At 34.3% G+C, this 27,336-nt stretch overlaps 1 protein-coding gene across 1 annotated transcript in view; it reads left to right on the top strand.

The window, feature by feature from the left end:
- The first annotated feature begins 5,310 nt into the window (after positions 1-5,310).
- Positions 5,311-27,336, top strand: part of LOC138694204 (gelsolin-related protein of 125 kDa-like) — a 35,710-nt gene continuing 13,684 nt past the window's right edge. The window contains exons 1-4 of the mRNA XM_069817764.1: positions 5,311-5,408; positions 17,215-17,322; positions 17,608-17,700; positions 23,821-24,158. Of these exons, the coding sequence (XP_069673865.1) occupies positions 17,611-17,700; positions 23,821-24,090 (360 nt within the window). The 5' untranslated portion in view covers positions 5,311-5,408; positions 17,215-17,322; positions 17,608-17,610 and the 3' untranslated portion in view covers positions 24,091-24,158. The remainder of the gene's footprint in view (positions 5,409-17,214; positions 17,323-17,607; positions 17,701-23,820; positions 24,159-27,336) is intronic.

Raw genomic sequence — 27,336 nt, 5'->3', positions numbered from 1 at the left:
TTGGAAACATCTCAAATGACCCATTTTCAATAATCTGTATCCACAAATTCAACTTATTCATAAATTCTTAAATCCTATCCATAATAGTCAGAATATTTTTGTTCCTACCTTGAATTTTTCTGCTAAGCTCATTCAAATGTACGAAAATATCGGAAATATAGGCTATGTCAACTTAGATACCCATCCATCATCTGCAAATATATCCGCGTAGCCTACTAATGCCCTTAATTGTAAAAAAATGCAACTACCTTCTCTTTGAGTTCAAACATTCGTGCTAACACTTTACCTTGCGATAACCATCACACCTCTATATGTGACAGAAGTGTAGTGTGGTCTGACCCATTTTCTGACACAAAACGGAAAAAATCCACATATTAGAGGCCGCGATTTGATTAAGTTCACGGTTTTTACTACTTCGCTCATCACAAATTTCAGAGGAGATGGCAAAGACTTGGCTTCGCTTTGAGTGTGACAATGCTCGCTCCGTATGTTAGGATTTACTATACCTACTTTAGCCACGAATCTTTTCACTCGGCCTGTTATACAAGCGGCTCCGTCTGTACAAACACTAACGTAATACTCCTATGTTAATTCATTATGGACCAAAGATTCATTAGTTGCACGAAATATTTCTTCACCAATTGCTCGCTTGTGCAGTTCTTTGCAAAAAATAAATGCAATTACATCCCCATGAATGTACCGAATGTAGGCCTATGAAAGAAGTTGTGCGTGACCGCTAATATCAGTGGACTTGTCGATCTGAAGTGAAAACTTCTGACTTCTCTTTATTTTCTCATTCATAATATCTTCGATGTCACTGGACATGTCACTAACTCGGCGGCTGATTATGTCAAGAGAGAGAGGAGCTCCTGAATTCAGGATTATTCTCACATTTTCTTTACAGACAGGCATTAAAGTTTCAGCTATTGTGTGTTTGTTTGGCCTTTAAAATAAGTTTGGCTACCTTATAGATAGCTTCCTGTACTTTTTGAGAAACATGTACCGTCGTCGTCATGCGCGTCACTAGTTCTTTTTTTATTTTGTTCCAATAACCGAAGAAAATAATTCACATCTTTTCTTGACATTTAACTTAACATATGTCACTGTTTTGTTAACAAATGTCGTTTCAATTTACTGCGAACCATAGCAGCATTAGTCTACTGAGTTTTTCACCACACACAACACACCCGGGGATGGAGCATGTTTTGTCACCTCACCATTTTAATTTCAATTTAATTTTATTAATTTCTTACAATAATAGGTAAATGTTCCCGTCATAAGTACCTTCCATCTTGTGCAGGCACACCGGTTGCGGAACACTGGCCTAGGCCCAAATAACTTACTGAAAGAAAACCACTACACCATCATTCGCTAATAGCTTACACGCCTTTATCACCATGATAGCCACACTTCTTAAATTAGTTAAGCGTTGTTATGTCATAAGTTAAGCTTTATTAACAGAATTCATAATTTTATTAATTTTAACTTGGAAAATGAACGCTTCCTCAGATACATTGGTTACAAAAGTAGTCAGAAATTCTCATAGCAATTTCCAACTCGAATAGCTATGAGGAGGGGGGGCAGAAATGTAATTTATTTTTATGTTATCATTTTAAATACCGGTGTCTTGCTTTTTGTTGATAGTGGAACTGAAATTAGTAAATTATTAATATGCTCCGTAATTTCCTTAATAGTAACCCACGTTCTTTTTTTTAGTGGGTTATTTTACGACGCTTTATCAACATCTAGGTTATTTAGCGTCTGAATGAGATGAAGGTGATAATGCCGGTGAAATGAGTCCGGGGTCCAGCACCGAAAGTTACCCAGCATTTGCTCATATTGGGTTGAGGGAAAACCCCGGAAAAAACCTCAACCAGGTAACTTGCCCCGACCGGGAATCGAACCCGGGCCACCTGGTTTCGCGGCTAGACGTGCTAACCGTTACTCCACAGGTGTGGACCCTACGTTCTTCTCGTTCTTTAGCTACCTTTCGACTTGCACAACCACTTTCAAGCGCATCATTGATATTAACAGTGACAAGTCAAAAGAGAATAAAATTTAGTAACGTAGTAAACTCATTGACACGATCACTTACGTCCAAATGCTGAATTAATACTTTCGGATGTTGTGTAGCATAGGCCTAAATCATTTGAAGATGAGTTCACATGGTTGTGACAATTAAAATAAAATAAAGTGTCATTCAATATAACTGTAGGACTAGGCCTATAACAGTAGCTTACTGGCCACCGGAGTAGAGGCGCTTGGCTGCAAATCCGAATTTGCGTTCGGAAGTGGTTTCGATTCCCACTTGGGCTGATTACCAGGTTGGGCTTTTTCCAAGGTTTTCCCCAACCGTAAGGCAAATTTCTGATAATCGATGGTGAATCCTTGCCTCATCTCGCCAAATAGGCCTACCACCTATCACCAACCACATCGACGCTAATTAATCTAGTAGTTGATACAGCGTCGTTAAGTAACCAACTAAAAATAGCAATACTGCGATATAGGCTATATCTACAATAAATTAATAAGCTTAAAAGAATTTTATAGGATCTCTGATAATAGTACATTATGCAACGAGCCTATAATGAAGGTAATTAAGAAGCGAGTATGGATATTTATGAAACTCGCTTGCGCTCGTTTCATAATTTTCATGCGAGCTTCTTAATTACCATTATAGGCCAATTTCATATGACTTTATGCTCGACCATATTTCTAACTTGATATTATTAATTTTCTTTGTATCTGACCTTGGCCAATGTCCCGTATGTTGTGAGATGTACGCAGACGCGAAAGTATTGATTTTTTCCGAGGAACAGATGTTCACATTGACCTTGCTAGGCCATAAGAACCTACAGAGTTAACATTGAAATTAAATTAGACATTGGAAAATGAGATGACAAATTGAATTTATTTGAATATTATTTACAATTAACGCTAATTATTATAGTAACAGAACATAACCGTCTGCGACAGTATTGGATTTCCAGCCTCCGTGACTTTTCGCTAATTCTCTTTCGATTGCATATCCGAGAATAATCGATACTTGTGGTTTTATAACGGTAGAAAGCTGACCTGTCATTGGCTGAACTGTTGTAACCTGAGTCGTCATTGGCTGAAAGACCTGACCTTTAAAGAGTAGGTGTACTTTAATGACATGCATTAAAGTTCTGCTACCAGGTGTATAATTACTACATTTCGGCATGGTCGAGTATAAAATATAATAAGTTATGGGCCTACAACATTAGTCATTGACATAAGCTATAAACTATATAGGCCTACTGGCTCTGTTAGGCGTACGTAAATTGTATTGGTTGTAAGTTGAGAGGGAAAGATCATGCTCTCAGATGGCCCGGGTTTGAATCCCGATTGGAGCAAGTTACCTGGCTGAGGTTTTACCGGGATTTTCTCTCAACCCAATAGGAGCAAAATGCTGGATAACGATCGATGTTGGACCCCGAAATAATTTCACCGCCATTATCACCTTCGTTTCATTCAGACACTAAATAACTTGAATGTTGATACAGCATCGTAAAATAAACCAGTAAAAAGAACTAAAAAATTAAGAACATTCGAGAGAACTGTGTTTAGGTATGAGACTTACTCGCTCTTCAACAATAACAAGAATATATAATAGGCCTATATATTTTATTAGGGAGAGTATGCAGCTGACACTTAGGCTAGCTAGATAGAAGCAATTTTTTGTAGGACAGTAGGCCTACATAACGGGAAACAAATTATAATTTTTTACTGAATTCCACATTAATTCTGCAATAAAGGGACTCTGCAATTTTTGTTTAGTATTCTGAAAACAAACTCTTTAAAATAGTTCAAAATTAAGCTATTGTAATTTAAATACTTCTGAAGTCCCCAGTAGCTTAATTTGAGGTTCTCTCTCGCGCATCACTTCAGTCAGTAGACTGTTAATATCGGCTTGAAATAAACGGAGCTTAATTTCAATTATTTTAACACAAGAACTTGCAGAAAGTCTTGCCTATAGTTTTAAACTCACGAAACAAAATTTTATGCGGAAATTCACTGAATGCTTTGTTGACATCGAAATATAGATTATTGAATCGGTTTACTAATTATAATTGATGGTTGTAACTTAGTCTAGCCTACATGAGCTGCTGCTAGGAAGTTAAAAGGAGCATAGCAATGGGAAAGGTTCTTTTAATAGAGAAATGATCATCTTCTGCGGACCTCTGGAAAACAAACTAAGGAAGAAATTGGTGAAGTACTCTGTGTGGAGTGTGGTATTGTATGGGGAAGAAACATGGACATTAGACTACGATCAAGTAAAGAGAAACGGCTAGAAGCATTTGAAATATGAATATGGTGAACAATGGAATGTGTGTAAAAGACAGATAGGATAAGAAATGAAGCTGTGTTACAGTAAAAAGAGCCAGTGAATGAAGAATAAAGCTGAAAGTGATCAGCAAGAGAAAAAGAAATTGCCTGGGTCACTGACTGTGAAGAAACTGCCTACTGAAGGATGCACCGGGAGGAATTGTAAACGGAGGAAAAGTTCGGGGCAGATGAAGATATCAGATGATAGACAACATTAAGATGTTTGGACTAAGAGGAAGGCGGAAAATAGGAAAGCTTATAGAATGTTAGGTTTGCTATGAAGGACCTGTGCTCTTGGGTAGAACACTATGAATGAATAATATTTTTCGCACAGGTGCATGAACAACAGTAGCCTATAGTCTATATCCTTAACAGTAGACAAAGTCATTGACCAGTTTCAAAGTTAAAGTGAGACTAAATAAACCACAAGTAATCCTACGGTTTGTGTTAATAGGCCTACACATTTTTTAAGTAGGCAGATACTGTATGAAAGAAACACTTTTATTAGATTGATCTTACTCAAAATAGGGGCTGATTAAATTCTAGCGATATTTTAAATTTCAACATTTTTATATAAATCTTAAAATTACGTCAATTATATAGATACATCTGAGTTCCAAGAGTAGGGTGCTTTCTCAATTCGACACTTAATGAATCTCTAAGTTATTAATAATTAGTATACGGAAAAGCCCACAATGTGCAAGAGTTATAGTTCTTTTTAGGAATCGCAACCATCACTGAATGCATGTTCAAACTTCGCCAAACTTTCTATCTCTCATCCGCACACAATTTCCCCAAGTTGCACCTCAGTACGTGGCATCGCTCACAGAGTTCGCCACATCTTTTGCACCTGCAATCGGGGCGTGGTTCATGAAAGCCTTGACCCGTTCACAGAAAGCCTATTGGCTCAAGCCGAAGTCTCCCTGTGCCCGCTCGTTGAACATGGCGTCACTCGTGTAGAACTCCTCCCACATGCTCGCTTCTTTCTGCTGGAGTTCTTGCAAGAGTTAGTAAGCTGCAGTGGCTGGAAGCAGCAGCTTCGGAAGCAGTTCTGCCAGGTAAAACTTCTCTTGTCTGTGAGGGAGTGTATTGGAGGTAACATAATTTTAATTTTCATTACTCCAATTTTATTGTATTTCATTGCAATCAATAATATTATTGATTATATTCGAAACATTTATTCAAACCAGATGAATAGTTTTGTTTTCCTAGCGGCAGACAAATCCATTACTACACTCTCAAAATTTAAAAGTAACTAAATCAAAACAAACACTTCGTAGAGCTTATGTTAATACCTAATGTAAAAAACAATAGGGCGAACTTTACGTGTAGGAGAAAAATACTTTAGTGAAATAGGAAGGAGTTAAATTCTATTTGGTATTTTGAAGCTACAACCTTCATTAAAACTTAAGAACTAAGCAAATAGGCTTATAATTTTGGTACCACTGCACCCTCAGTAACTGATTTTGAGCTTCTTCTCTCCGGATCACTCCGTGAATTCAGGTTAATAATGTTGGTATGAAAGAAGGGAACTTTAATTTGTTATTCAAATTTTATGTTTCATTATTATTGTGATTATTATTATTATTATTATTATTATTATTATTATTATTCTACTGCTAGGCCTATCGAAAGTATTGCTATATGCATGCACTCCTGTTGGATATGCCATATTTATTTCTCGGTAGGTTATTTAATTACTAATTTGAAAGTTAAAAAATAAATAAAATAGTTAACTTAACAGTAATAATCGAGTTTAAAAATAGGCCTAGCTTGATCTTTGTAGGACTAGAACACCACCTTTTAGACTGAATTATAAGTTTATGAACACAAAGGGTTAGTTGGTGTTTAATTTTTAATTTCTTGTAGTGTGACGTGTTCAAGAAGCTTAAAATTATTTAACAAAATTTGAATGTGTTACTTTGAGCTATTTCCTCTTATTTCACAAGTGGTAATTAATATCGAAAAATTTAATTTCATGTATCATAGCATTATTGATTAAGAGTTATTATTATTATTATTATTATTATTATTATTATTGTTATTATTATTATTATTAGCCTATTGCCATATGCATAGAGTAAGCACATAACGGATATACCAAATTTTGCTAATGGTACACAATTTTATTAGATAATTAATATCAGAATGGAATAACAAGACACAATAATAGACAACGTATATAGGACTAATTACTTATATTAACCTACAATCTTTGAAATAAATTCTTATTATTGGGAGAGGTCCATTATTTTTAAGCCTGTATAGGGCCTAAGCTATTCGTATTTTCGGAAGGGAAATACTGCAATCCCTTTAAATTAAATTCTTTATACACTGCTTGATATTGAATCGAAACAGATTAGAATCATGAAATCGCCTGACTTTTGCTGTTATGCAACTTAACAGGATGTGGGCCCAATTTTGTAAGGTAGACCTAAGTTGTGTTAAAATATATGTTATAACTTTGACTACGTAAATATTTCATAATTTACACTTCGATTAGGAATTTCTGAGATACAGTATTAGGGTCCACATAACGTCATTCTAATGACAGTTACACATTTCATTTTTAGTCAATAACCTGCACGAAATTTCCAATTCAGTAGTAGGCCTATTTTTATCTACGCAACGAAATTGTATACTTAGGTCTACTATATTAAATAAAGAAATAGGCTATATATTTTATTAAATATTCTTGCTAAGTTTCAGGTCTAAACTGAATCACTTCACATATAGCCTAATATAAAATTAATAAAACTGCATGTAATTGTTAAATTCTAATTAGCCTATAATATCATGTGGAATTTACACACATTTTACTGACGTTCTTTACTTTTGTCTGGAAATTATATTGGATTTTTGTTCTTAAGTTAAACAAATTTCAAATTATTAAAAATTACGCTGTCTGCAGAAAAAGTCAAATGAAATAACTGAATGACCAAATTTGTAACTTTAATAATCATAACGTATAATTTCCATAATATAAAATAATATAAATTAATTTTAATTAAACTATTTATGCATATTTTATTATAGGCCCTATTAATATACACGTAGGACACGTAGGCCTATATAAAATTAAAATGTAGCCTTATGTTATATAAGGTAGGTATAGACCTATAGACCTATATCTTCTGACTAATCACGTAAGAGTTTGGGTGTGGAAGTTGTCTGGAAAAGGTAATAGGTAACTGCAGTAGGTACGAAGATTTAAATTATACAAAAATATAAATCACACGCTTTTAAAGAAACGAGCAATAAAATAATTAGTTCAACTTTCATACGTTCAATATTTGCTTTTATTTTCTAATAAGTCAAACCATTAAAAAGAATGGTTATGGTAAACACTAATACCAACCGTCATTTGGTTGGTCACTTGCCGCCATATGAGTGATTCATTTCGTTTCCAGTTCTTATCAAGGAAAGATGTGTTACGCGAGTGTTCGCTTTCTTGCAGTTAATAAGTTTGAAGAAGTGATGTAGGAACTGGTTTTTAGATATATTATTTATTTCTTTGTTTCGACTATATTACTGATATTGCGATTACGAACATTCTCGTTTTCCGTTATTAACACATTCAAATGCAAATGGTTGTTGGTTATCGCAAAGCGGGCAGTGCAGTGTGAAAGTGTAGGCGTAAGATTTAAACTTGCAACCGAAAGACCAAACGCGTAACGAAAGTGATGGCAAGCCTGGTTGTAACTGTGTGGTCAGCCATTTTAAGGTGGGTAGAATTTCTAGCAATTGGTTCTTGTTTTCTAGCAGTTTAATTCTAGAGTTTTTGTAATGAGTATTTGTGGAATTTATTGTTAACTTTTCTGGTTCTTTAAGAGTAGGCCTATTTTAAACATATTTATATCACGAATAGTTGAAATTCCATTGCCAATTATTGGAAATAATAGTGGCATCATGTTGTGCGAGCGTCATCATTTTTAATTGTAAACATACATTTGTGGTTATTCATGTTGTTGCAAGCGAAACTGTTATCTAAATTTAATTTCAATACAAAAGTATTAACGTAGGTATTGTCTTCATTTGTTTTGTTCGTAAGAATATTTTGTTGTGCAATGAAGCATAAAACTTGCTATGTTTTCACATATTTTCTTAACAATTCAGAGACCAAAATTACATTTCTCATGCAAGGTGATACACATTTAACAGAAATTAGGCCTAATTAAAATGAATTTAATTTTATTAATTTCACGGTTATGTAGTAGGCCTACATGCATTTAATATTTAGTGTTTTTGGACAATTCGTGATGTAAGCTTATCAATCTGCATCCCACAACATGGAAGAGAAAAATAATGTAAGTTAAGTTCGATATTACTGTACTTCAGGTCTAATCATACTAATTACCCAAGTAACTTATGTTTCTCAACATAAAGTCACAGACAAAATTTTGTGCTTGCAGCTATGAATTTTTACTTTTTGGTAGTGTTAAGGATCTGTGATAATACTTCGCATCGTGTGTCATATTACAAAATGACGTCAGGTAGCGTAATCGTAGTGTCGCATTGCCACGTTTCACACAAAATTTCAACTTCTGGAATTTTGTTATTACATTGGTTCTTATTATTATTATTATTATTATTATTATTATTATTATTATTATTATTATTATTATTATTACTAGCAGTACCCGTGCGCTCCGCTGCACCCGTTAGAAATAAATATAAAGTAATTACATAATTAAAGTAGGACGTTTGTTCCAGGGAACATTCATGTTTGATAGAAGGATAAATCATTTAATATATTACTTAATTTAAATTGTATTTAAATAATTAATATGCGGTAATTTTGGTTCAGAGAGCAATCATTTGGTGCAATGACAATTCCTTTAACATGTTTCTTAATTGTTATTACATGCAACCATAGTTTAATGAAGACTGACATATCATTTAGTTTTAATGTGTATACTTTATATTACTTGCTATATGTTTCAGAAGTTACTGTAATAACATTGTAGAATTATGTTCATCTAGAGAAACTACACTTTCCAATGGTGAAATAATAATTAAACAATTAATTAGCTTCCTATATTACTTCATACAAACACAGAAACATTCTCTTAGGCTATGTTTAATAGCTTTCGATTACTGTTGCCCAAGGCCCCTTATAGACGAAGTCATTTATTTTTATTTCAGTACAGCGCCTTAGATGGCGTTGTTATTCTAATTTTAAAACTCATTTATCTCATTAAATATCAGTCCTATCAAAATTTTGCATAGAGTAAAACGTATCGGAAATTATTTTTAAAGAAACTTTTGTTATGTAATATTTTTCATGAAAATCAATAATAAACGAGATATTTCGATTTATTTAATTCAGGCCCCCTTATAACTTAACCCCACTTTTAAATAAAGTATTTTGAATGCCATATAGCCTAAAATCTAAGTTACAACGAACTTGATTTATATTCCAATTTTCACATAAATCGGTTCAGCCATTATCGCGTGAAAAGGTAACAAACATTCAGACAGACAGATAGACAGACAGACAGACAGACAGACAAAATTTTCAAAACAGTTTTCGATTTCAGGATGGTTAATTATACATGTTAACACCAATTATTTTTGGAAAATCGAAAATTACCAGAAAAATTTCGGCTACAGATTTAACTTATTACTATTATAGATTATTGTTGTTCAGTCAACTGTCCGAAGACAGGACTAAACCTCACAAATTACACTAACAAAGTACCATTTATGAGGCAACTAAGACAGGCTAATGGGGTAGGGCGACTAGTTCCTTTCCCCTGTATTGCATATATCGCCGATTAGCTACATATTACATTAATAATAATAATAATAATAATAATAATAATAATAATTATTATTATTATTATTATTAGGCCTAATATTAAATTCTTTAGAAAAGCTATTCTTTTTGGAGGCACTAATTCTTTTCCTGGCTTCTGCGATTTGCATAGGCATAGGCCTACAGCGATAAACTGGTGATTTTAGTCATTCCCCACATTGAAGATTCAGTATGATCGCGCCACTATAAACGAATTTTTCACAATTTTCTCATTTTGACAATATATTTAACTTCTTATTGCACTATATATGGGATGTTCACTATATTAATGCAATGCTTATTGCACAAAACACAGTTACTTACTTACTTACAATTGGCTTTTAAGGAACGCGGAGATTCATTGCCGCCCTCACATAAGCTTGCCATCGGTCCTTATCCTGTGCAAGATTAACCCAGTCTCTATCATCATATCCCACCTCCCTCAAAGCCATTTGACTATTATCCTCCCATCTACGTCTCGGCCTCCCCGAAGGTCTTTTTCCTTCCGGCCTCCCAACTAGCACTCTATACTGTTCTGCAACCAGGAGATAAACCGCGAAAGGAATGTGCTTACTATTGCGTCATCTATTGGAGCGAAGTAGATAGATAATATTACCGTTATAACATCAGTTTAAAAATCATGCGCTCTCCTACAAATGTTATTTCCTGTATGGAAGGATTAAAAGACTAGGAAATTAACCGTGATCTAATTTTGTAACTAGGGTGGTATAAAATGTGTATATCAGTGTTAACGTTTGTGCTTTGAGAGATAGCCAATAGAGATACGAGTACCCACGTTGTGACCTTATGACATCTTATGACATAAACATTCATTCACAGCATCACCCCGCTGTGTCTCATTCCCTGGAGACTTTCTCGTGGTTGGAGTACAGTATGCATTTCTAGATTCACTCATAAGTGCTACATGTCCTGCTCATCTCAAACGTCTGGTCTTAATGTTCCTAATTATGTCAGGTGAAGAATACAATGCGTGCAGTTCTGCATACTCATGTAACTTCATCCCTCTTAGCCCCAAATACTTTCCTAAGAACTTTATTCTCGAACACCCTTAATCTCTGTCCCTTTCTCGAAGTGAGAGTCCAAGTTTCACAACCATACAGAACAACCGGTAATATAACTGGCGCGTCCTCGGGTTGCGGATAGAGGAGACGGCTCCAGATATGGAAGATAGCTGCGAATGTATTGAATAAGCATTCGTGAACAGCCGATAAGGGCGGTCCTCCAGCTTGGGGGTTGGGAAAAGAGCTAACAACACTTCATCATAAAAAAACAGTTTGGTACGAAAAGAAAACGCAGTTCAGAATCAAAATCTAAAAATAGGCCTAATGATGACTGGTTCGAATGAGTTGGTCATTTGTCATGTTGTTGCCATGTTTCCTGATTAGTCCACGAGGTGACTCCCGACTCGACGTAGCAGGGACGGCAGTATAGCAAATGAAATAGATTACAGTATGTGCAAAGCAAAGTCAAAAGACGTAAGTCAAAAGCAAAGCAATAGCATTTGTGGAGGTGTAGAGAAGGAAAAATCTCTAACGAGAAATTCCATATTGTAGAGTAAAATAGATTAGGTGTGTAGTATTATGTAAGAGGTTAGGTTACAAATAGAGTATGAAGTATTCAGAAGTATTATTAATTAAATTGGCTAATCTTCTGAAGCTAAAAATGTGTTAATTGCTTTGGACACATTTTGTTTTTAAATTTTTAACTAAAAATTACATCATTCTTAGCACTTATCAGAAAAATTGTTAGAAATCATACGATTTTAGGAATTTGGTTCTTCACAGTTTAATTATGCAGCCTAATGTACAGTCTTAAATAATTTACATGAGTGGCGTGATTTGTAATAATTGTTGTGATGAATTCGTAAGAAAAATGTAACTTTTTAGTTAAAAATCTAAAAAAAAATCTGTATGAAGCAACCATGGAATTCACATCACACTTTTAGTTTCAGAATACTACCTAATTAAATACTACCTAATCCATTCTATATCGGTAATATTATTCCTTTAAAACTTAAGAATAATGATATTTTACAAACAACTTCAAATTAGTGTAACTCTGAAATTATGTAGATAAGGACACATATTTACATGACATTTTTTGCTCAGAATGTCTTCGGAAATAAGCTCCGTAAGTGACGGTAAATCCTCGTGAATAATCCTGTATATATGTATAGGCTAGGCCATATATATTTCTTCAAACGTAAGGAATGGTATAACAAAATGTCGTAATATGTCGAAGGGAAGCCGTGTAGTCATAGTGTGTGACTACAATACAAGATGGCTCTGTGCTTGTCTGTATAGAACAGAGAGTATAGAGTAATGACAATGAGATATCAGTTATACACATCTGGCTTTCAGCTAGTAGCTCCCTGTAAAACAGGTTTTGAACGCGCGCGCACGAACGCCCTACCGACTGAGCTACCCCAGGAACTATACACGATACCATGTTATTCGAGATATCAGTTGTCAGTGTAGCGCCGTGCAGGATGGATGTAACTCGTGTTGAACAACCCTTGTATATCAAAATAGCCGTTCTCCGTGGGACGTATGCCAGAGAATTCCACAGAGAGTTGGTAGATGTTATCGGAAATAATGCCTTTCCATACCGGACAGTCACGAGTTGGATTGCTACTTTGATGGTCTATATAACGGGTAGGTGTGCTGTAATGATTCTGGCACAGGAATCCTGCAATATTATGGCAACGACCATAATAAATATGAGGAGCAAAATGTTGGAGTGTTGTTAAATGTCCGTAAATTTCGTCCATTCCTTGTCCTTTCATCTGTGTAACTTATTTCACATTTTACACCCACGCTCGAATTCCCACAAAAAAATAGTTGCTATGACTTATGCCCCAAATCTCGTATATACACAGTGTATAGTGATGCGCAATGACGTGTTACATCAGTATAGTGTCAGAGTTGTAAGCTCCGAAACCGGTTGTGGTGCTAGAGACGTCCAGTCGGAGCGTGAACTTGCTTATATCTGTGGAAGCACCGGAGCACATAACGAGTTATAGTGGAGCGCTCCGCTCCGTTTAGGCTGTGTCTGACAACCCTGTGTTACATGGTGCATAAAGGAGACGACATTATACTGGAATTCATTCGTAGTGGAGATGGCTCTGAAAATGTGGTTTACGAATCCTTGACGATTCCTGTTGTGAAATCTACATAAGCTAAGTGTAAGTTTCGCATTCTTTCTTTCCATTATAGCCCGTTCATATAGGCCTACATACGCACTACGATTTTGTATAAATTGAAGCAACAAATATGCACATTTTATTGATATTAAATTTTAGGGTGGTACCTGGAAGAGCGACAATTGTTCGATAAATGAGATTCAGGATGTCAAGAATTTATTACATTTCCTAAGATTTTAAAGCCGAGTCAAAATTATTAAGAATATTCATTTAAGACGAATCGGAGACCGCAAAGATCAACTATTTTTGTTTGCAGTGTAGTAAGCCTAAGAGCTTTTGAGAAAACATTTCATTCTGTTCTGAACATAAAAGATAAAACATAAAAATTAATAAGGATAAGGTATGATTATACATGTTCAGGGTGAACCATAAGTAATGCCATTAATTTCAGGGATTTTCCTTTGAGATATTTCAAACAAAAGAGATTAATAGAATTTTGCTCGCGTTTCCTTTCTTTTCGGGTATAAAGTTACTTTATAAGAAATATTACAAAGCGTATTTTGGGAAAGCTATTCCATCAATTCCTAATATGCTCAGTCAATTTAAGAGAGTAGTGTATTATGATAACACATTATTGAAAGAATGCAAGTTTTGCCTTTTAAATGTGCAAAAATTTTATGCGAACAAATGTAGACTAAGTTAAATTTCGTTCTGCAAAGTAATTTTACAATGCTATATTTTTTCGGATCAGATTTCTGCCCATTTAAGGGACAAAACTGAAATTATTTCAAGCATTTATTATCATAATACACTACTCTCTTAAATTGACTGAGTTAAATCAATGGCTTTCTCAAAAGTCGCTACAAAATATTTAATATAATATAATTTTTATCTCCAAAAGGAAGTAAAAACGAGTAAAAATGTATTATACTTTTTTCATTGTTTAACACTTATAAAATCATTAACTTTATAAATTCTTCAGTGTGTTAACTTTTTTAGAAAATTACCAAGTATTTTCCTAAAATGCTAACACAGTAAAGAAGTTGTAAAGTTAATCAGTAAACTTTTTTCTTTCAAATATTTCAAAGAATTATCCACTGAAATTAATGACATTACCTACGGTTCATCCTGTATATATTTATCTTAATTAACGCATAATTACAATAAAAATTTAGTGTGGGGGGATTTTGGACAAAGCTCAGACACGTCAGATCTTGCTTTTAGAAAGTACCGGTAATAAATAGATTAATGAAACAAAATATTTTTGTGACTACTGTACGAGTTATGACGTCTTCGAGAACACTCTTAAGTTACACCTTATTTTTTAATATAACTTAATTTGAAAGAAAATATTGTTATGCATTACTTTATTCGTTTTATACCGAACCAATACGAGTTTGGTTGCAATGGTAACAATTTTATTCTTGTTACATTTTGTTAGTGTTCGTGTTCTGAAAGCAATTTTATTAATAAAATAAACATAAACAATATCTAATTAACAGAAAATGAGAGAACAGATTCTGATGACGGATTTGGTGCCAGAAAACGTACACAACAAAAGATGTGCACACTTTTTAACAAAACTCATCCAAATCGACCACCTGCTTCTCTGTCAGCTGTGAGTAGAATAGAAGCGAATATCAGAGCATATGAACTGCAACATTCTATCAAAGTCGCCTTCAATAGAAACCCCTGGAAATGGAAGATTCACCCTATTTCCTCAAGTCTTCAGGCCCGTTTTAAGATCAAATTTGTAAACGAGCAGTTCGGTAATTTCAAGAAGAGCTACACTGAAAAAGGCACATTTTTTTTTCATTTGTTTCTCTGGCCTTGTAATACTATTATAGTGACTATTGCATTTTTATACGTCATAGGCCTACTACTTCTGACCAATAAAACATTATGAAAGGACGTGTTTCAACCAATCATGACTGTTTATCGCTACAATATTATAACTTCCCTAGCATTAGTTTCTTTGTTTGCCAACATTTCAGACTGCAAATTCTTTACGGTTCTATAAAACATGCTTTGCGATCGTTATTTGTTTCCCGCATAGATAGTCAACTGAACATGGCGGCTCCGTTCAAATGTTTTGGTGAAGTTAACATAGTGAAATGAAAGTTCAACAAGTCGATTAATACCTATTTTATTTTATTAGAGTACTTTATTTCTTCTAATCTTTATAAGTTATACTTTGTTTTGTTTTCATCACCTCCCTACCATTTGCTTCTTTGTTTGCCAACATTTCAAACTGCAAATTATTTACTATAGGCCTAAAACATGCTTTGTGATCATTATTTGTTTACCGCATAGATAGTGAACTGAAAATGGCGACTCCGTTCAATCATTTTGGTGAAGCTAACATTAGTGAAGTATAATTTTAATAAGTCAATTAATATTTTATTGTAATAGAGTACTTTATTTTTTCTAATCTTCATATACTTTCTTCTAATCGTGTAATAGTGAATTAAATCCCACTAGAGGTTTGATTTTCTCTAGATAAATCAAAAGCTCTAGTGAGATTACTGTTGATAAAATCGTGGGTTTAGTTTGGAGCCATAAATACTTAAAACATAAAAATCGATTGCTAGTTACCTGTAACTTATATATAAATCACTGTTGCAGCCCCTTCCTTTACACGTTAAATAACACTAGACAGGTCCAGGATACAATGCTAGTGAAACAGACTATTTTTCTAGTACAATAATAAGTACGTCCTGGAGTTCTATTATGTTATCTTGGTATTGTAGAGGAGAAAGGCAAATTGTCCACAAAAAACTACACTAAAGAAGACACATCTCACTTTCTCTTTACTAATTACCAACACATCATGCGTTACCTGGTTGAGGTTTTTTCCGGGGTTTTCCCTCAACCCAATATGAGCAAATGCTGGGTAACTTTCGGTGTTGGACCCCGGACCCATTTCACCGGCATTATCACCATCTCATTCAGACGCTAAATAACCTAGATGTTGATAAAGTGTCGTAAAATAACCTACTAAAAACACATCATGCGAGAGGTGCAGGGCGAGTTACTAGAGATATGGTCCCTCTACCTAGTGTTGCGTCCTAGACCTATCGATTTCTACATTAATAACAAGTAGGTTTAGTTAGATTAGGTTAGGTTATGGGGGGGGTTTTAACAAGTAGGGTTAGGACTAAAATATGCATTAGAATGTAGAGGTAAGTATCAAACATTTTTATTTTGAGAGATTTTGTGAAACCAAATTGAAATCACGTGTTTATCAATAAACATATCTCACAGACGCCAGTGAAGGAAAAACAATACCTTCTACGGTATAGTTTTTATGAGGAAGTACAAGCAATTCTTACATATTTAATGCATAAGAATTGCTCATTTCACATTTTTGGATAAGAGTACAGATCTTATTTGCAGCTCTGTTGTTTAGTGAACTGTCCGAAGACAGGTCTGGCTCCCATGAGTGAAACGATCAAGGCATCGCTCATGAGGCAACTAGGCCAGGAGATAATAATCGGGTAGTGTGGCAAGTTTCTTTTCCCCTGCACTGCATACATCACTGAGTAGCTACATATTTCACTAATCAGATATCAGATGTATACAAACAATAATTCTTCCTTTGGCACATATAGTCAAGCGAGATGTAGGCCTACTGCCTGGTTATATATAAGCCTACATATCAGTCAGAACCTCAATCAGAGGTTAATTGCAGTTATTTGAATTTGAAATATTGAAAGTTGCACTGAAACTGAGACAACGTTCGCCGAAGCGATAGTAAATGTGCCCGCTTTGGCGCTGTAGTATACTATTGTCTTGTACGAAAATATTCGCAGCAGCTTTGGCGAAGTTTACCAAACTGATAACGATATTCCAATTCTGCTTCTGTTTCACATGAAACCGATAATTTGACAGTGTTTACTTTCAGGTTTCGGACAAATTCAGTGACAGCCGTGATCCAAAGAGTCTTCCCAGCGCATAGGCTATCTTCAGTCTACAAATCAGAACAACCATTGTTGTGCCGTTTGGCCAAACGGTTAGTTTTGTATTTATCATTGCTCGAATTTGATACTTCGATAAAATGTCCCATTAATCACACAACTTTGGGAGCTGTTGCGCTGACAGTGTTTAAGTTATTAATTATATTAGCTGTAATAGGTGATTAATTAATTATTTACAGTTATTTATTTTCTGTTGTAAAGATTTGCACTAGAAATATAAAATGTTCGTTCCAGTAAACTTGTAATTGTACTCTATATAAAGGGCTAAAAAAAATTGCTCAAATGTGATCAGCTCACTTGAAGTTTGATATTTTTTGCAGATTATGTCTGACTTCAAGGAGAAGCTTAGGGGAGAGAGCCCTGAAGGGGAGAGACAACGGCAGAACACAAGGCTTCCCAGCGTCCGACAGATGGTCAGTTTTTGCTACATAGAGGCTCCAACGTAATACGTACACAGTATGATTTCGTTTGCATGAAAATAATAGGCCTATGCACACTCTCCTTAGGAGGCAAATGCCATTAACACCAAACGTTTCTCATAGTTGGTCTGATTTTGTTAAAACTTTCATATTTTACAAAATCTTCATATTTTTCACGATTTTCTCCAAATGCTAATATTTCTACAACCAGCACTGTACAGGGTTTTTCCCATTTTATAGGCCAGAGGAAACAAGCTCATTGAGATATTTCCGGAAAACACTTAAGAAAATCAAGCCACCTATTCCACCAACAATCCGAGATTACCCAGAGCAAGTGAAATCTTGTTCATATTTTTCTTTAGTCATTGAACACTTAGCGTCAATGAATTCGAGGAGTAAAAAATAAAAAAATAAATAAAAATAAATAAATAAAAAGAATAAATAAAATAAATGGTTCCCAATCCAAATTTGTCCATTCTTTCAAATGCAGTCAAAGAAAATTGTTGTGAGTGCTGCCATGGCTAGCTATACATTATTGTAAATTATTTTTAAAACTAGTTTCAAACATCAATTTTCCTGTCTACTTAATTTATGCACTTTTTGCACTTTCATAGGTTTTCCACCGTAGAAAAAATATTAAATAGCAGAACGTGTAATATTGTACCATAATATGTAGAAATGTCGTTACTTGTGTTGTCATTGTAACCAGTATTTAGTTCAAATACTATAAAAGCTTTTCTTTTTTCACTTCAGTGCGAAAAATAGAGTTATCTAATTATTTGGTTCAGGTAAGTGTTTGATGATGCTGACAAACTTTAATTATGCAGACTGTATTTTATTTAGTGCCATATTAAATATAAACAGAAATGTTAATTTATGAAAGCTTATTTTGTAAATATGATGTAAACCTGCTCCAAATGGTTCAGGAACAAAGCTGTTTTAACATTCAAATATTTAGTTCGGATTTTGTTAAACAAATTTCTTATATTAGCAAACTTTTCTTGAAATTGTGCTGGTCTGCAACCATGACAATTGAATACCTTTGTTCTACTATTCAAATTCAAATTTATTCACAATTTACATTTGAAATGGTACATATGAATAGATACCCGAAATGAGCATATGCTCGTGCTCGGGTACAGTTCAGTAGAGTCTACATAAATTTTACGGATATCAATAACAATGTCGATGATAGAAATAATAGTAACAATAATAATAATAATGATAATAATAATAATAATAATAGGCCTAATAATAATAATAATAATAATAATAATAATAATAATAATAATAATAATAATTATAATTATAGTGACTAGTCCAAATACCATATAATGGTCTGTAATTGCACTATTATATACTCCAGATTTGAAATCTAAGTTAGGCCTAATAGATGTTTTGAAGAATATATGATCAAGGCATGCATTATATCGAGTAGGAGCATTTAAGTATTTTAAAAAACATAATTCATGCATAATATTCAAATATCTCTTGCCAGAGTTATCTAAATTGTTTTCTAAAATTTGAATATTAATGTCACCTAAAATAATATGATTTTTAAACTAGGGGCAGAAGAAATAGGCGGAAGTGGCGAACCCCTCATTCACTACCCCGACTCCTATACCCCTCAGAACCTGCTTGGTGTATGATCCTGTGCCAAATAACTTACTCCTCCATTCACACGTTTTGCGCTATAGTAAAACTTAAAAGAACAAATAAAATAATAACGTGATTTCTACTAATTACAAATACCTGACTTACTGAATATTGTTGTTTTGTTTAGTTAACTGTCCGAACACGGGTCTCAAACTCATAAGTGACAACAATGAGGCATCACTATGAGGTAACTAAGCCAGGAAATAATGGGTTATGGTGGCCAGTTCTCTTTCCCCCTCCAGTGCATACATCGCTGAATAGTAACATATTACACTAATCAGACTTTAGATTATATTATCATTTATAATATTTCGCAAGTTGTAGCCATTTCACAAATGTAATAATTATTATCATGTAATGTGAACGCAATACAAGAAATCAAATATTTAGAATTGCACACAATTATTAGTATTTTGTTTTTATGTGTTTTCAGAATATTGTATTGAAATAGTAACTACTAAATAATGTTTATACAGTATCAACTTTGTGAATCATGAGGAAATTAAAAATTAAAGTGCAAAAAATTAATATATTTTTCTGTGTGTAAAAATATACACGTTATTGTAATACGAACGAGTTTCGTAATGAAGAAAATAGGCCTGCTTATGTATTAGAAACACACTTATGAATGGATTAGCTTAACAAAACAAATAACAGAATAGGGTAAGGTTGCTATCAATGGGCCACTTAAAAGAAATCTCATATAATATCCTCGGATGAAATCATATTTATTTCCTTTTTCAAGCAAACTTAACTATATTTCACTACGATCAAATAGAAGTTATAAGTATTCGATGTTAATGAAATATTTGGAAAATAACAGTAAGCATCATCGGCCCAATGAAGGGGACTCGTTTCCTTCTTTGGGCCACGTAGTTTCCATGAATGGGCGGCAGAATAATATTGTTAAATAACAACCCACATCTAAATAAATGCCAATACACAATATCTTCTGCATTAATAGGAGTAGTGTGTTGGCATATGGACTACAGAACATGTATTCGATCCCAAGCAAGACCACTAGGGCACTTAAAAAATCTTCAGAAATTTCATTAACACAAAAAAACGAAATACATCATTGTTAGTTTGTAATCAGGCTAAGACCTTCAGCATTTCTATCTTAATGATTTACGATCTTACAGAAATAAAAGGAAAACAATTTAGGCCCTATTTGTTCTATAGTGTGATTAAACAGAACTGAAACATTTCAAAATAACCATAGTTTAAGGGCTAATCAAACAAAACAATTTATATACACTGAAAACAAAACATATCAAGACAATTGAATACCATTATTTAACTATAAACTCTAAACTCTATCCTTCTTCTCCCGTTGGCTGACCAAATAAAAAACTGAAAAACTTTAAAAAGAACGTGGAACGAAAACCATGAATTCAGTTTTTTATAGCAGCTAAGATGAGACGAAACAAAACTTTTATAAAATATTGTCACACTTTAGTCACAGTTTTCGCAATAGAACACTTTGGCTCCTATTGTATAGTCGGAGGCACCGATTTTGGCAGATGACCTCAATGACATTTCCAGTAGGCGAGCCAATGTTTTGTGAGAACTGCGAGAATGAATTGCGATAAGGCTGTCTGTCTTTGTTTATAGGGGAAGGTTGCCTATATTGGACCAGATTTTTGTTTTTTAATCCCATGTCTTTAATAATGATTAAATTAAATCAAAATATGTTGTAGTACATTCTACATTCTATGTATTTTCATCCTATAGTCTTATATTTTAAATTACACAATTCATAATAAACATAAAAAAATAAAACCAAAATCATGGAAATGGTCCAAATTGGGAAACCGGTTGCCTAATTTGGACTCATAGTGTCCCAATTTGGACCTCGCAAAAATACATTAGTAATAGTAAACAAATAAGTAGAAGAAGATTATTTATTATAAATATCTTTAATTCACCAAATTTTACGTTAAAATATATCAGATATTAACATTTGGTGAAAGAAGTTACACAATTCTCTGTACTTTGATGAAAAATTAAAGAAAAACAAGATAAATTAATTAGAGAAACACTATTGCATTCAAGCTGATTGTTACACTCAGAATATTTCTCTTTGCAGTGAATTAGTTTTATATTAGTTGCTTGTCTCGGTTACATAGCCTATTTCAAAATTATAGGAAGACTCATAGAAAAGCAAAAAATAATACAATTTGTGTGAATTCAATATGGCAGTTTCAATACTATGAATTATATTAAAAAAAAATGAAACATCGGATACCGCAAATATACATAGACACAGGTAACACATGTACAATATTTAAGGGGTATGTAACACCTTTTGATAGTAGGCCTACAAATTTAGTAAAATCCAAAGTGCAATTTCTACATATGAATGAATTTTGTCCTGGAATTTAGTATAATCATCAGCCAATACCTCTAGATTAATAAACAACTTTTTACAATCCATAAAATACAGTATTTATTGTGAATGGTAATTATATTTTTCAATTGGTGCAATTTGTGCAGGCAAAGTTGATTTCTCCAATATTTTGTACTGTTTCGAATATTTTAAAATGCATTCTTCTCTGTTCTATTCATAATGTGCGTGGTAAGAAATTATTGCCCTTGTAATATCCATTGCAATTCTATTTATTATACCTTTATATAAATCTAACTTTCGCAGCATGCAGTTTTTCCCAATTAACCAAATTATATTTTGTTTAATAAGAACCGTAATTTTATTAACTTGAATTGTCGCACCACCAGTAGAAGATCCCTAGATTATTGCTGGACAAATCTTGTATATTGATCTGGTAAGGGTAGGATTATATATATATATATATATATATATATATATATATGCGCAATGCAATGCTTTTTCCTTTTAATTTAGAAATTGTAGGAAACATATTGTAAAATCAATGCGAACGAAAGTCATTTACATGTATTTAAGGTATTCTTTGAGTCGGACTGTACCGTGGTGTGATTATTAATTCATAATAACGATACGAGAGGCGAATGTGAACATATAAACAAGGACAGACAACCTTATCGCAATTCATTCTTGCAGTTCTCACAAAACATTGGCTCGCATACTGGAAATGTCATTGAGGTCATCTGCCAAAATCGGTGCCTCCGACCACACTTCTGATCTTGTGTGTTTCTGATCATTGCAAAGTTATAGGACTACATTAATTATTCCAGTAATTTGAATAAATTCGATATTTTTGGCAACAATATGTGTTTCGTGGCCAATCTTCAATATCTTCCTACACCACAAGGGATTTATGTGTTATTTGTGTTTCGTTAATTAACGGTCAAACGAATTGCATCTAAATGTGTGCTCCCTGGTTCAAAATGATAGTATTTTCATTATTTGAATACAATTGCTTTTAAGAATAATGCTAAACGAGTTATTCTTGAACCAGGTCTTTGACGTTGAGAGAAATCGAATATTCACATTGACCCACAAAATAACTGAAAACAAAATGTTCCTTATTGATCAAATTGCTCGCTTAGTATAAAGCACTAAACTCTTTCGGGAGGTTTCGGTTTTCAGTGCCTTATGCGGCCAAAGAGTTCGGGGTTTTTAGTGAGTTCTGACTCATAACTAAGAATCTATCTGAGAATAGTTCTTCTCAAGGCAAATACCAGACTGGTTTTCATTTCCACTACAACAAAGATGCAATTACTGATTGGCGAGATCTGAGCTCTTTTTTTCTCTCTGTGAGGCCGAGAGGGAAACATCCCTATGCACCGCGACCTGAGGTCTATTGTGAGACCCTGGGATGAGTTGCAAGCCCACCGACCGCACCCCCGCCGAACCGACCTAACCGCCAACACCCTAACGACCAGTCCTGCTGTATCTCCAAGTCCGTGTACCATTCCAACCCAACAGCCCCCCACATTCCCCCCTCAAACGGTGTGAGGTGTACACCATTCCTCCCGGAGTCTCAAAGATTTGAGGTGTAGGCCAGCTCTCCCGTCACCAACTACCACGCTTTGACATATCCAGAGTGTTAGTAGCCTCGAAAGGCCTCAGCAGGCGCGATCTGAAAACCAAGGAAGACAACCGGAATGATTAGGAAAGGATGATGAGGAGGGAAACGAAGTGGCGAGAATGAGTGTGGTTCCATAAGTCTGATAAAGTTACCTGATATTCATCCATAGATGTAAGGGGAAAAGCCCGAAAAAACTCACCCAGGCAACTCATCCCAAGCGGGGAATCGAACCTCGGCCTGCTGGGTTCTGGAGCGAACACGCTACCACGAGACCACAGTGGTAGACATCCGAGCTCTTAGTTTTATACTGTGAACGGTTAAAGAGAAGCAAAATGGAAAACTGAAACCCAATGGTAATTTTTCCTGGCAGATAGTTGCGATATGACAAGTTAGTTAAAGCTTCTATATAGAAAATCCGAAATTAACCTTGTGTTTGTACTTCACAAATTACAGTAACTTTTGAGGAACCAATCTGATTATTTTACAGGTGCAATGCGATTCTTGCAAGGCGATTGGGCGCAGAGAATCAGTTGAACAACAAAAGGTAAAACAAATGAAACTAGATGTCAAAGAAGGAAAAGGCACACAAGAAACCAAGACAGAAGAAAAGGAACAAGAAATCAAGAAAAAAGAAAACAGACAAGAAATCAAGGAACAGGACGTGATGGAAGAACAAAACGCCACTGAAGAACTTCATAAGAATATGCTTCGCAGCGTTGTGGATTCCAGTGTAGAAGAAGACCTCCCAGTTGTCTGATATTATTCACATGAAGTAACACTTTCCCAGCTACACACGACGACACCGGTGCCATCGTTCGGCTAAAGGTCTGTCTTGCATTAATTTTTTTCTTTAGTTTGTGTGAATATGGCAGTGTGATCTATTATTAGTAGGCTGCAGATTCATAAGCACCAAAAACCGTGCAAATATTCTAAAAAACTTGGGAAAACATGCATTAAACACAGAAAATATGCAAGGAACAAAGTTTCTAATGCTGGGTATTTGGCGATGAAGCCATTCGTCCTGCTTCGCTCCGATTTTTTCGTAGACAGTTTCTTTCTGGATGGTTGGACATCTGGCGAGGTGCTCCCCATCAATCTCTTCATTCAGCCCGCACAATATACAAATAAGTGACTGGAGGATACCTATTCTGTGTAGGTGTTTAGTTATGCAATCATGACGTATAATTAATCTGACGGCTGCTACTCCAAACTTCCTGGGTGAATCAGCACCCACTCGTCATCATTAGCTTTGATTTTCACACCGTCTGTTTTCTTGCATTCCGAATTATTTTTATATTTAGTTACCAAATCCAACAAAAATCTTTTCTATATTAGTAAAACGGGATCCTTTATTTCTTTTCACATCAACAGTGTTGCTGTTCATTTTCAACAAATGAGGGGTTCGGGAGTAAAACATGGTAAGTGACGTTTTAGTGTTTGAAGTTATAGGTAGGTAAACTTTTATAGAAGCAACTTTTTATAGTTACCAGGAAAGTAAAATCTGTATACTTCTGCCATTTGTTGAGATGTTGGAAAATAAACTACTCCATTAGACGCAGAATGTAAGAAACCATATTGTACGCTACATATGTCTTTTTTTTTTGACAAAAATGTCAGTTACCATGTTTTACACACGAGCCCCTCAAATAGTAATTGCCAAAGAGATCGTAATATTGTACAAGTTCTCTCAATATGAAGCGGATGAAACTCGTTCAGAGTAGGCCTAATTTTAATTTTGGCAAGGCTTCCCTGGCTCATTCTATCCCCCATTTTCGCTAAAGTTTAAAAAAATCTTAGTTAACATCCGTCTGGAAATCGTTGTTGAATCCGAACTGCACGAAAAGATGTTAATACAATTGTTAAAATTGTAGCATGTGTTAACAAGCAACAGGTTAGTGCATTTTTAACATTTGGTGATGAAACCGGCTCTTAATGTTCTGTATGCTTATCACTAATTTAAGGGGTGGACAGAGCATGCAAAATATGCTAAATCCGCAGCGTATTCATGAGTGTAGTGAAATTGTGTGTGATATTGTGTTTAGACCTATACGAGTAAGTGTGATTGTTGTTATGGGTGTATGTGAGTGCGTTAACGTGAATTGTGTGTGTATGTGTGTCAATGTTACTATGAGTTTCGGTGTGATTCTGAGAATGTGAATGTGCGAGCAGGATCAAGAGTGGGGTATAACAATCAATGTGCAATTATGTCTTCGTGATTTCAGTAATGGGAGTACGTTAGTAATTATTATGCGAAAATTCCAGTGTGATTGCGAGAATTTTGAGTGTTACTGTTATACAATCCTCTGATTGAGGTTCTGCCCGATATATACCATACATCTATTATCAGGCAGTATATCTCACTTGACGATATGTGTCAGAGGAAGAATAATTGTTTGTATGCATCTGAATTCTCACTAGTGTAACATGTAACTAGTCGGCGATGTACGCAATGGAGGGGGAAAGGAACTGGACACCCTACCACATTATCTCCTGGCCTAGTTTCCTCATAAGTTGTACCTTCTTGGTATCACTTGTGAGGTTCAGACCTGTCTTCGGACAGTTGACTAAACAACAACTGTTACATATTTTGTGTCTGATTCTAAGAACGGGCGCATGCAAATGGGATGGTAACAGTATTGTTGAGTGTGGTTTTGTTGATACTGTGATTACGTGTTACACAATTGGTATTGCTATTATAATAATTTGTGTTGTTCTTGTTTTCTTTGTGTCATTGAAAATATTTTATTTCAGGATCATTTCAAATGCAGTGACTATGTCATGAGATAGGTATACGTCTATATAAATTACGTTCTTTATTCTCAAGCAGTTAAAATCAGGTTTGGGAGCGTAATTTTCTGGAAGTTATTGAGCATGCACTTACAGAACATGAAACAAAAAAAATCATAATCACGAGCTCGATAGCATTTCCGTTCAGGGTTATTCTTTGAAATATTTAAAACAAAAAATTTAGTACACTTTTGCTGGGTTTTGCTTCCTTTTTTAGATAAAAATTGTTTTATATGAAACATTTTATACGGTATTTTGGAAAAATCACTCAGTTAATTTAAAAGAATATTGTATTATAAATATAGATTGAAAGAATTTCAGTTTTGTGCTTTAAATGTGCTGAAATATGATCCGAACAAATGTGGCGTTTCGTTCTCCAAAGGAATTTTACAATGTTACATTTGTTCGGATCTAATTTCTGCACATTAAAAGGACAAATCGAAAATGTTTCAATCATTTATGATCACAGTATTCCGCTTTCTTGGCACATTGAGAATTAAAGTAAATATCTTTCGCAAAATACGCTATGTAATATTTCATATAAAACAAATTGTTATCTCGTAAAGGAAGCAAAAGCGAGGAGAACTGGATTAAACTTTTTTGTTTGAAATGTCTCAAGGAATAACTCCCTGAAATTGATGACAATACTTACGGTTCACTCTATATATATATATATATATATATATATATATATATATATATATATATATATATAGTATGCGGGTTATGCTAGGTTACTTTGACATTAAAATTCGTCGAGGGATATTCACTCAAAACAGGAAAAGCATAGCTTTCGCTAGTACCAAAGCGCGATGAGAAGATGGACTATAGGCTTACTTTCAGAATACTTTATTTTCTCGCGGTAGATCGCATACAGTAACAGTCCACATTTGAAGGGTAGGAGAAATAAAGGGGATAAGTCCACATTTTATGATTTTTACAGGAAATCATTTTAAAGTATATGAAACCCAGTAACCTTTTTACAATTTTTGTAATATATTATTTCTTCAGTTAAATCTATTGGGAAAACTTCATATAATTATATGTATATAGAAAAAATCAACAAAAGCATTCCAATCAAAATGTTTTAATTTAAAAAAGAACACAAGTGCAATCTTTTCTTGTAATTGAGGGGCTCAGTCCCATGGACTTATCTCCTTTATTTAGGTCACTGTAAAAATAAAGTAATCTCTCGTAAAGGAATCCACGTTTTACC

Source organism: Periplaneta americana, unplaced genomic scaffold (genome assembly GCF_040183065.1).
Source record: "Periplaneta americana isolate PAMFEO1 unplaced genomic scaffold, P.americana_PAMFEO1_priV1 scaffold_84, whole genome shotgun sequence".
NCBI lineage: Eukaryota > Metazoa > Arthropoda > Insecta > Blattodea > Blattidae > Periplaneta > Periplaneta americana.
The sequence above is the reverse complement of the archived record's forward strand: the minus strand, read 5'-3'. Positions and strand labels throughout refer to the sequence as shown.